Source organism: Antechinus flavipes, chromosome 4, assembly GCF_016432865.1.
Source record: "Antechinus flavipes isolate AdamAnt ecotype Samford, QLD, Australia chromosome 4, AdamAnt_v2, whole genome shotgun sequence".
In the NCBI taxonomy this organism is placed as follows: domain Eukaryota; kingdom Metazoa; phylum Chordata; class Mammalia; order Dasyuromorphia; family Dasyuridae; genus Antechinus; species Antechinus flavipes.
In genome coordinates, this window is record NC_067401.1 from 80,887,251 (window position 1) to 80,899,268 (window position 12,018).

General features: G+C 40.4%; 1 protein-coding gene across 1 annotated transcript in view; it reads right to left on the reverse strand.

Moving 5' to 3' along the window:
* Window positions 1-12,018, reverse strand: part of PARP1 (poly(ADP-ribose) polymerase 1) — a 44,476-nt gene that overhangs the window by 8,650 nt on the left and 23,808 nt on the right. The window contains exons 9-16 of the mRNA XM_051993418.1: window positions 11,192-11,332; window positions 9,325-9,567; window positions 8,493-8,561; window positions 7,870-8,002; window positions 6,093-6,288; window positions 4,807-4,935; window positions 2,666-2,749; window positions 20-142 (exon numbers count right to left, since the gene is read on the reverse strand). Coding sequence (XP_051849378.1) covers window positions 20-142; window positions 2,666-2,749; window positions 4,807-4,935; window positions 6,093-6,288; window positions 7,870-8,002; window positions 8,493-8,561; window positions 9,325-9,567; window positions 11,192-11,332 — 1,118 coding nt within the window. The remainder of the gene's footprint in view (window positions 1-19; window positions 143-2,665; window positions 2,750-4,806; window positions 4,936-6,092; window positions 6,289-7,869; window positions 8,003-8,492; window positions 8,562-9,324; window positions 9,568-11,191; window positions 11,333-12,018) is intronic.

Consider the following 12,018-nt stretch of genomic DNA (forward strand, 5'->3'; position numbering starts at 1 on the left):
CAGGAATTCTCTCTCTTACCTGCACACAATCAATGTTGTTCAAAAGTGGAGGCTTTTTCATTCCAAAGTCGTGGGGGATCAGGGTATAGAAGCGATTAGAAAGGTCCAGAATCTGAGAGTCGCTGCCACCCTGGGACACCACCTGCAGAAGATAGCAGAAAGGAAAGTAAGGGGAAGGGAGAGGATTATTAAGCAACACCTTACCTCATCCCTCCTTTTCTCTACCTCCCTGATTGACAGAATACCTCACACAAAGATGTCAGCCCAGAGAGGTCTACGTGGAGGGTATGATGATTATGGGAAGTAATCCCATGTAGAAACTACTCTTCTATATACTGTGTTACTTAGGGCATTTGGGTCTAGAAAAGTTTTTTTGTAAAAGTTATTTCTGGGGGGGAAGGGGAGGGGGAATCACCAGCCAAATCCACTGCTCACATGTCCAGAAAGTACATTTTAAATGACTTCTATTTTTTCTTGCCTATCTTCTAAGTCAGGGGATTAGTTATCTATGTAGCAAGTTATTTTGCTTGCATTGTACTTGCAACCCAGCCCTCCTTTGATGGATCTGTTTGGTGGAATGTGTACAAAGTTGTTTAATAAGCCTTGCTAAATGAATAAAAACCAAGTCACTAGGTTGACAACTGGTAGAGAGACCCCCTGGTAGCCAAAGGAATGCAAAGATCCAGTGAACCTGCAAGGTGATGGGCAGTGATTCTGGGAAAGGCAGAGAGTTCCAGACCCATTCTTCCCTACTCTTTTCCCTTCCCAAATCATTCCTCTGACACACAGCGAGAAGATAGCACCATCCTTAATAGTAGCCCTATCTTCACTCCTAACACTAACTTTAGTTATCAGAAATCTCTTCTCCCTAAAATTTCCCTGCTCTTACCTGGGACTGGAGCTTCTGGGATTGGCACAAGTATTTTACCCATCACACTTAACTATTCTATATGGTCTTTTCACAGCAGGCCCAAGAGGAGTTTTCTCTATAAAGTTTGTGATTTGACTTCAAGTTGTAATTTTCACCTTTAGTTCAGTTCAATTTAACAGCCACCTACTAAGCACTTACCATGTACAAGGCACTGTGCTAGGTGTTGGGATTCAGTCCCTGCCCTCAAGGAGATTGCACTCTCCTGAACCTAAGATGTACACAGATATCTAAACACAAAGGTAACTTAGAGAAGGAGAGAGAGAGCAGTAACAACTTGGGTGATCTGAAATTGATCCTTGAAGGAAAGCAAAGATTCTGAAAGATAAAGAGTGAATTTGTTCTTTCCCAGAAATTAAGGAGTGGAATGGGTGGGAGAGAATGGAGACAGCTTGTGTGAATGCAGAGGTGGAGAGGGAATGTCACATTCATGAAGAAGCTAGTAAGTAGTTCAGTGTGGCTGAATGCAGAGAGCATGAAGGAGGAGTAATATTTAGTTAAGCCTGGAAAGGCAGGTGGGAGTCAGATGTGATGGGTCTTAAATGTCAAAATGAGGAGTTTCTATTTTATTTTTAGTTGCAAAGGGGAACTCAATGCCTTTGAAGCAGGGGGAGTGACTTGGTCAGACCTGTGCTTTAGGGACATTCTCTAGGCTGTATCAAGGATGGACTGGAGAGAGGAAAACTGGCTTTTACTACAGAATGAAGATGGTCTGAGCTAGGATGCTGAGTGAGATGTGAACAATGTAAATATGCTGGTAGGGGCAAGGGATGAGTCAAGGATAACTGTAGTTGCAAACTATAAGGTAACTGTGCCCTTAACTGAAACAGGAGAGTCTATAAGAGAAATAAGGCTGAGAGATGAAGTCATCAGTTGGCCTTGGGAAGGGACATGTTTTACCCAGAGACTGCTTTGAAGGAGAAGAAACTGGCTGAATATATGAGGAATGTAAGATGCAGAATAACAGCAACACATGATGCATAGCTGCCATTTTTTCAGAAAAGTAGAAGATAAGATCATAAGCTGAGAGCGTGGGGTAGACTGAGGGGAGAAAAGCTCTGGATCTATTTGGAATGATGATAAGAGTCAACAGAAAATAAAAGCTTTTCTGAGTAACCATGAGAGCCCAGTTGAGATTAGTGAACATAAATTTTATAATTGATAAATGATTATTGATACTATAGAAATAGAGAAAGTATTAGATAAGTGATCTAAGGATGAAGATGGGCAGGGTATCAAGAGTGGTAGGACAAGAGAGAAGGGAATCCAAGAGTGGGAATTGGCTAACTTTAAGGTCATAACTAAAATGAGAGGGTTTTTTTTTTTTTTTTTAAAGGACACTCTATGTAAAAATTCAACACTTTTATGGATTGGGAAAATAAAAATCTCCAGAAAGCTTTTAACTTAAAAAATAAGTTTTAGCAAATTTCTTAGAATTATCTTTCCTTTCTCTTAAATTTTATCCAAACATAAACCCTCTTCAGATAAAAATAAAGCTATCAATTTAACTAGGGCTTAATGCACTTCTACTTTCTTAAATTAATGGGGGGAAGATTCTTTCAAAAGCTTTTGCTCTCATTACTCCTTTCCTGCCCCAATTGAAGCCTGACTTCTATCATGACTTGGCGCAATAGAAGCCTTGAATGATTAACAAAAAATCTGTGCTGGAGAAGTGAAGGTGAATTAAAGGAGGAAGAGAGTGTGGTGGTTTATGATGATAGCAATTTTCATGCTTACCTGCTGTACTTCACTGAGAATTGAATATGCATTCTGGATCTGCCTCTTGCTCAGTTTTCCCAATGGCATCTTCTGAAGATCAATCTGATGAGAAATTTATTCCATTAAAAGCTGGTTTCCCTAAAATGCTATATGGGATGATACCAATAACTCTTAAGTGAAATACCTGAGTTGAACTTCCAGTTGGAGTAGAGAAACAAATACTAAGACCCATATGTTTGACAGGATGTCTACCACCAGAAACAAAAAAAAAAACATGGACACAAACACAATACATCAAACCTAAAGAACTAATCCTAAGGATTTCTGTTTTTAAAAAGAAAGAAAGAAAGAAACATAGTGCTGTTCCTCATTTACCATGGGGGCTAATTAAAAGCCTCCAGGTTGTCTCAAAGAAGTTATTATTATTGGAAAAGGATGAAGAATCATTTTCATCAAATGATAAACCTGGAATTAACCAAATTGTGGCCTTTTCTTCAATGCCTCTGACACAAACCTGGTATTGAAGTTTTATTTTTAAATTTAGTTCCCCCTCCAAAATTAACAAGCAATTATTTCACCTCATTCTTATCTCTATCTCCTCCCCAGTGAGGAAAAACAAAAACTTTTTTTTTTTTGCTTTTTCTTGCATAGTCAAAAAAAAACAAACCCCCATGCTATTCATGTCTAAAAATGTCTCATTCCATAACTTGAGTCCATGTTTCTCTGCCAGAAGGCAGATTAACATGCATTTTTAATCACTAAAGGAGAAATCTTAAGACTATGATCAAGGCTGTGTGAATTGGCTTTGTATGGTGCAGCTTCAAATCTATTTTACAGTCAGGGACTATGTCTACAAAGTCAGAATTAAGTCTGAAGAGACCTTAGAAGGCCTTCAATGTAGATATTATTTACATTCTAATTTTGGGTGAGGAAACTGAGGGCCAGAGATGAACAAAATTCTTACAGTGCATGTGATAAATCTTTTTTTTTTTTTTTTTTTAGTTGAGGCAATTGGGGTTAAGTGACTTGCCCAGGTCACACAGCTAGGAAGGGTTAAGTGTGTGAGGTCACATCTGAACTCAAGTCCTCTTGACTTCAGGGCTGGTGCTCTATCCACTGAGCCACCTAGCTGCCCCCACATGTGATATCCCTTAAAGGTGAAGTCAAACAGGCTGAACTTGCCAATGGCAATGTCAATCATCTAATGAGATGCCCAGACTGCCTGGGAAAACCTCAGGAGAAAAAGAGAGGTGTTGTTCAGTTTCTAAGGCAAGGGCAGATCCCTTCCTTTTTCTACTTCAGGGGAAAGATTTGGATTCAGGAAGAAGAGAACAATTCCTCTAACAAAGGTAACACTTTCAGTTCCGTCATGTAAATAACAGCCTAAGTAAGATGATACACAAATCAGTTTACAGTGTGCTGAGAAGGCATATCACTAAAGAAATTAAAGTTACCCTTTTCTATTTATTTGGTCGAAACCGGTTTTGTTTTTTTGTTTTTTTTTGAGGAGAGAGGAACAAATATTTGATTAGCTATTCCCAAGGCTGATCCAATATGCAATTTAGAGTAGTGATTTTAATAGCAAATAGATTAAGCACTTTCCCCATATAAACTGGGGCCACAGAAAGAGTAAATTTTTTTTTTAAATTTCTGAAAGAAGAAAACAAAAGGAAAAAAAAAAGGGAGATAAGACAAGAAGGATGAAAAGTAGGGAGAGAAAGACAGAGAGAGAGGTAAAAAAGGAAGAAAGGGATTGATAGCAATTTAAAATAGTGGACATCAATAGAGTTTCATATTAAAATTGCCCTCTGTGGGCTTATACAACAAAGGATTGATTTAGTGTCCCTAAAGAAAGGCAAAGTAAGGAAGGCTCCATTTTGCTTCAGGCTCTTTACCTACAAAGAAGAGATAATCTACAATCACTAATATAAGACCCAAGCCTGGACCTGTGATTTCAGTTCAGAAGTAATCATTTTATCACAACTTTCCTTTATAGGTTAAAACTGCCCATTCATATACTCAGAGGGGAGTGACCAATAAGAACCAGACGCACACCCTGAATTCAGATAAAGGCCTATATTCTACTACCCATGGGCAGCCCCTCATGCCATCCAACACCATCTACAATGGGCAGGCCAAAGTTAAAAATATGCAACAACCTCGAATTCCACCATAGCCTTTTTCATGCTCTCCACATCGAAGATCATCTTGATGAGGTTCTGAACTGGTTTGGGGAGTTTCGACTTGGTGCCAGCACTGACAGTCAGCTTTTTCACGGCTTCTTCGTCCTAGGGAAGAAGAAACCAGAAAACAAAATCATTCAAAGCAGGGAAGGAAAGAAACTGCAATGTTTTAGGAACTCCAAACCAGCAACATCTGTCTATACTGGGTTCAGCTGGCAAAAATAAACCTGGTTTCCAAGAGCAGTACATTCTAACATTTACATTATAATGATCACTATAGCTGCCTTTGGAGAAGAACATAGTCTAACATTTGCACTGTAGTGCAACTGAGTTTTTGGTTTTGGGCAACTGATTAAGGGATAAGGAGAGAAAGGTCTAAGAGGGTCTTCATGATAGTGATCTGCAATTCTCAACAGCCCTCTTCCTGCTCTGCCCCCTCAATTTTATTAGTCTAAGGACCCCATCAACCCTAATCAGTGTCACAGTAAGGACCAATTGCACTACTACTTTAAAAGTCTTAGAGAACACTGCCTGGAAGTACTTAAAGGTTTTGTCCAGCTCACACAGAAAATAGAAATTGGTTTTTAAAGATTAAAAATAAGACAAACAAAATAAATGAAAACTAAACCAAACCAAACCACACCCTTAAGAAATGCCAAGAGCTCTCCAGTAAAAATAGAGAAGTAGAGATTGATTATTGTCCTTCATTTTCAGAGAGGATCAAAACTATGTTAAAGTCCAATTAGGGTGTGTCCCACTATGGCTCATCAGACCAATACTAGTTCAGAAAGCTCTGCCACAGGTTGGACACAAATGAGCTAATTCAATTCTACTTTGCTCATGGAGCACAATACCTTCTCTGATGAGAGCACGCCATGCTGGGCAGTCCAGGTGTAATTTTAAAGTTCTTAAGAAAGACCTTGAGAGTGTCTCTGTATCACTTTTTCTCATTACTTTGTGAATGTTTGCCATGTGAGCTCTTCATAAAATAATTTTTTTTGTCTAATGTATATTTGGCATATGAACAATGTGGGCAGCCCAACAGAGTTGTGCTTTCTGTAGTAGAGTTGGAATGCTTGGCAGGTTAGTTTGAAAAAGGACCTCAATGTCTAGCATTAAAATAAAAATAGGGATGTCTATCTCTCCAAAGCTTTACTGAAGCAGGCTGCCTTACATTCTTGTCCCAGCTTTTCCTATGTCTCTTCCTTCATTAGCACTAGGAAGGGCATACTACTTATGATGGAAGGATATTGGATGATTACCTGCCCATAGTCAATCTCCAGGGGGTAGAACTTCTTGGGATATTTAGTGAAGTTGCTGGAATGCCAAGAGTTGCCTGTTTTCTCCTCATATAACTTCAAAAAATGATCAATGGCATCTTCCCTGGATGACATCTGTTCTAGTTTATTGCTGCCAATTACAGTGCCCACTCGGCCCCAGGATCTAAATATCCAGTACCTGGAGGAAGGGGCAGGGGAGATGTAGGAAGGGAGACGAAAATGGAGTCAAAGGTCTGAATTTTAGTTGCACGGTCAACTGAGGGGGAAAAACTTTCCAAAGAAACTATTCAACAGCAGCAACAACAAAAACCCCAAGGATAATTAAAAAGGTTAGGAAAATTCCTAAGTTTTCTACTCTCCCTCAAATGCTTTATCCAAGGTCAGCAGGAAGCTGTGTTTAGTGTGGACTGTCTGGGTACAGACTATATAAGGGAGTTAAATTTCCATTTGTGTCAAGACTGGCCCAAGTGCTTCTTAAAAAATGTCACTCGACTCCTAGGAAAGCTTTCATCCACACCACCCTTATACAATCCACACACACATTCATTCTTACTCTTTTCCTGTCACCAAATCCTTTATGCCCTCATCCCAAATAACCAAATAGAGGAAGCAGTAAACATCAAACCCAATTACATTAGTACATTACATTGTCTCCTGGCCCCCAAGAGATGTACTTAGGACTTAACTCTTGTTCTTTCTAGTCCATGGAATTTCCCCATGACTCACAATTGGAGGAGAAAACAAACCTAACCCTTTAAAGAAGGGTTATTGAAACCATTTGTGGAGATGGTATGGAACATTGGATTTGAAACCTGGACTCAATCCCCAGCTGGGCAACCAATCAAGTGGGGTGAGCCCACCATTTTAACATCAACATCATTCTGGAGTTGGTAAAAGAAAGAATAATCTGCAGGAGAACAAAGTGGGTATAACAGGTTGTGGCATACTTACCAACAATGCTGACTGGAGGAAAAAAACCCACAAAGATTTCATCCAAGAAATGCCATTTATGTTTTAAGAGGTGCACAGCGGAGTATTGAGCCTCCAGTCAGGAGGACCAGAGTTCAAATCTGGCCTCAGATTTTTACTATCTCTGGGACTTTGGGCAAGTCACTTGTTACTTAACAAGTCTGCCTCAGTTCCTGTATTTGTAAAACAGGGATGATAATGGCCCCTACCTTTCCAAGTGGTTGTGAAGATGAAATGAAGTTAATACTTACAAAACAGAAGCTTTGCAAGTCTTAAACATTATAGAAACGTTGGTTAAGATGAGTAAATGGAGAGTCCTATGTAACTGATACTAAAATATGTGGAGAAAGGCCTCCAGAAATATCAGGTAGGTCCTCTTTGGAGACTCATTAACAAGAACTCCACAGGAGGAAAGGATGGATGAGTTACAAGAAGTGTAGATGTTTAGCCAGAAAAAGGCTGGGGAGAGGAATTGGGAATGGAGTAACAGATGTCCTCAAGTTTCTGAAGCTTTGTCACATAGAAAAGGAATCCTATCTGCCTGGGCATAACTAGGAAAAAGAGATGTTAAGGCTTAATAGAAGGAAAAACTTCCTACTCTTTCAGGGAGGTCTTTAAGGGAAGATGAGGTCAGAGGCCACTTCCTGGGGAACTCTGTAAGACCCTTGGTCCACATGGAAGCCTCTTATGGAACTTCCACTCTTAAGATTTGTTTCTGTGAAGCACTCATGGAACCTGGCTCTCTCCTAAACTGTTATAACCCGCACCCAACCCTGCCCCAAGAACCCACCTGATTTCTCGATCATCTTCCAGGAGCTGCAGCTTATAATACGAATTGGTACCTTTCACAATGTCCACAAGGCCAAGGGTAGCACTGAAGATTTTCCCATTTTTTTCAAGCACATGAGCTGAGTCCTCGAGACCTGATCAAAGAGGCAAAATACTTCGTTCTTGAAACCATTTAAAAAATAATCAGATATAAAGCTGGACCAAACCTCAGAAGCCACCTGTCATCTGGTGCAACCCCTCCTCCCAACTGCAAATTTATAGAAGAAACAAAATGGAGACCCAATGAACATAAGAATTGGTAAATGGGAGAAGTAGATTGGAATCCAGTTCCTTTGGACTCTAGAACTCTTTTCCATTACAGTGAATTTTTCCTTTCCCATGAAGGATTAAAAATGTTGTTTAAGATGGGGAGGAGGAGAAATTCTAGGTAAGCCACTATACAAGATGCTCTCTAAATTCAATTTTACCAACTTGCACTTTGCTATCTTTCCTACATGCTTACTGAGGGGCGGGAAGAAGAAAACAAAACAATATTAGACGTTAGGTAATCTTTAGATCTCTCCTTTCTCAAACATGACATCAAAAGCCTTTAAGACTCCTCTTCTGCCCTTAAATTTCACTCACCAGAATCAGGATCTACAGCCGCTCCACCCTTTAGTGTTAATTTCATTTTCTTTTCTGATTTGTTGGTCCCTGCAAAGGAGATACAAAAAGGTACTGAGTGAGGGGCTGCTTTGGAAAAATAAAGTTCCTGAATCCTTCCCCGACTTACTAAAAATAAGCTGCAGTCTAATGAACATGAAAATGATTCCAGAGAAAGATGTAGATAAGCTGGAGAACATCTAGAGAAGGGTAATCAAGATTGTAAAAGGCATTGGAACCATGTAGTAAGGACTGGAAAAGACACTGGACAAAAGGAGGCTGGAGGAGAGGACAGCAGGCTTCAGACTTGCTGTTTGGTCTCAAAGGGAGATCAGGGAATGGAAAGAAGATATATAGCAAAGTCAGATCCGATGCCACTTTTGAATAGTGAAAACCATCCCAAAGTAGTATTAACAACCTCAATTGGGGCGAATTCTCACTCCTTAGAGGTCTTTAAGAGGACAGTCAACCATAATATTACAACTATGTTCTAATGGGAATACCCTTTCTAGTATGGACTGAACTATATGGCTATAGAGGATTCTTCCAACTCCCAAATTATTTAGTACCAATCTACCATCATATAAATAACATTTTTAAAATTTTTCATTTTTCCCCAGTTACATTTATTTTTAAAACTTTGAGCCCCCCCTCCCCCCCATTAACACATGTGAAGTTGTACAAAACAGATTAATAACCTATCTTGACACTGCGTAACACTAGGCCAAATCTAAGAAAACAGTAATTCAATGCTCTAGACAAGGAGAGCCACACTAAGCCCGGTGTCTTAGGAAGCTAGCTCCTCTGGACTCACCTTCCTCCTCCTTGACTTGATTCTTACTCTTCTTAGAAGAAGTGCCTCCTGACTTTCCTCCTGGCTTCACCTCCACGGGTTCAGGCTTCACTTCAGCACCCCAGGAGGATAGGGTGTGCAGAGAGAGCAGCTCCTGGAGGCTCTTGCCAGAAGCAGCGATGTCCTGGAGGAAATCCTCAGATACTACTCGCACGTTGGCTTCTTTGACCTCTTCCATCTTCTTATTCATCTTCTCAACCTCCTCTGCGCAAATAAATGAGAAGCTAATTGAGATAAAAAACTAGAACTGCACTTGGTAAATCATTATTATTATTAAAAGGAAAAAAAGCACAGCATCAGATGACAGAAAGGGCTCTGATGTGGGAATCTGAGGGCTACCTTTGCTCCTGGCATGACCCTGAGGCTCCATTAAAAAAGGCGGTGGGTCTTGGATCTTCTTTACATTCTCAATCCTTTTGTCCCACCCAGGTTTCTTTTCCTTCCATCTATACTACTGCTATAAGTACAGTAAGGCCTAATTATTTTCCCAATTTAATAAGTTCAGTTTGTATCATCAAATACACGAGCACCTAACTAGTCAAGATGCTCTGTGAGGCATTGGGGAGAATGGAGAAGATAACCTGTCCAAGACTTCAGAGGAATCACTTGATTCACAGGGCATCATCTGAGTTCAATTCCAGGTTTATGTTTATGAATTTATAATATGTACTTAATGTGCTATTAAAGTAGGATCCATGAACTTATTTTTAAAAAATATTTTTGATAACTGTATTTTAATGTAGTAAATTTCCTTTGTAATCCTATGGATTACTTTGTGCACTTAAAAACTATTTTAAAAACTTTAAATTTATTAAGAAAACAAATAAAAATCCGCAAAACCAGGCTCGGAGGCTTTACTATCCAAGAGACCCCAACTACAGAGGTTCCCAGGAAGTGAAAGTTGGGGCAGATGAAGAAGCTCTTTTTGCAGTAAGTCCCTGGAATACTGGAAATGACAGTGAATCAGCTATAAATGGCCCACTTTCTTGCCCATTTCATTGTTAAACAAAGGAAGCAAAGTAGCCTCCAGAAGGAGTGAGTCAGGAAGAGGGAATATGTAGATTTGCAATTTTTCACCTATCCATTTTCTGTGTCCATACTCACACTTGTCTTTTCCTATTAATACAGGTGACTGGGAACTTGGCAGAGACTAAAATTCTGTGCTTTTTGCATTATACCTAAAGCATATACACCATTCCCATTCTCACCCCACCCCACTCATGAAAAAGTTACCCTGTGTTATTTTCAATTCTAACTTAATATAATACAATTTCTTGGATGCCAGGCAGTAGGTAAAGTACATACAACCTAATTTCCCATATGATTTGCATCTGGGGAAAATAAACACATTATATATTTAAGTCCACGAACCAGCTAGTTCACCCACATGGCTTCCACAGCCATGCCAGCTGCTAACAATGGCACCCACAAGGATGTGTATGTGGCTTCTCTCTTAACCTGTGGGATTTCATTCACTTGGGCTCACTCACTTCAGGTCAAACACTAAGTGCACCATTTCAAGGAGGGGAGGGGGAAGAAAGCCTATGAAACCCCCATTTCGCTGAGCAACAACCCAGTGGCTTGGTTACCAGGCACTGAAGATGGACCAAGGCGAGACAGGTCTATTTGTTCTGTAGTTGTTTCATGGGCCTTAGTTTCACTTGTCTAATTAAACTCTCAGCTCTCCCAATGCAGCACCAAGGTGCTTTTTCTGCAGATCCCAGCTCTGGGTGGCTCAGATGCTGCTCAATCACATACAAAACTTTGGTAAAAGCTCCCCCTTACAAGAGCTCCAGGAGTACAAGCACGGTCACAAAGACAAACTCACTTTTTGTACTAATGCAGAAGGAAGCTTTGTTAGCTGTCCCAGTCACCTTCCCCCCAAGTTCTTCTATTGTGGCTTTCATTTCATCCTTGTTTTTGGAGAGCTTCCCCAGAGCCAGAATCTTCATGCTGGACAAAGGCTTGTCTATGATGGAAAGAAACACAATTGTCAAACAGAGATGACTGATCGGGGACATGGGAGAGAAATCACATTGTGTGGAAAAAAGGGGGAAATCTTCTGCCAACCTGGAGGAGTCAGAGCTCTAGGACCCAACCCAGTTTTGTGCAGGCCACCAACACCTGCCCTCTGTCAGAGTTAAGAGTCTGGGAAATGAAAGTGCTACACTGCCCAGGGAAGCTCTCCGGTGAAAAAGAGTTAAATCATCATAAGCAGACAGACTGACTCTTTAAAGGATCACCAGCCCTGAGAATTGTGAAAGTGGTTCAAGCAGAAATTGGGAAAGGGGCCACAGAGGCCTTGGAGACAGGGGCTTCCAGGTTCTGCCCTTGGGGGAGGGGGAGGAAAAAGGGCTCTGTGCTCAGAAGGGGAAGAGGTCCAGCCAGAGAGTGAGGGGAAAGATGTGTCTGGTCAAAGGATATTAAGGTACTTTCGGAACTGGCAACATTGGTCTCCAGGGAAAAGTCATTAATGATTTTTCATTTCAGGAAGATGATAGTAAGATCAGCTAACACTTGTAAACTCCTTTAAAAACATATTGCCTCACTATGGAGACAGGTAGATAAGGTCCACCAGCACTGAGCTCTAATCAACCAAAGGCAGACTTCACTGACAGGCAAAGCAGCTGTTAATCTAGGAAGTGGTTCCACTGG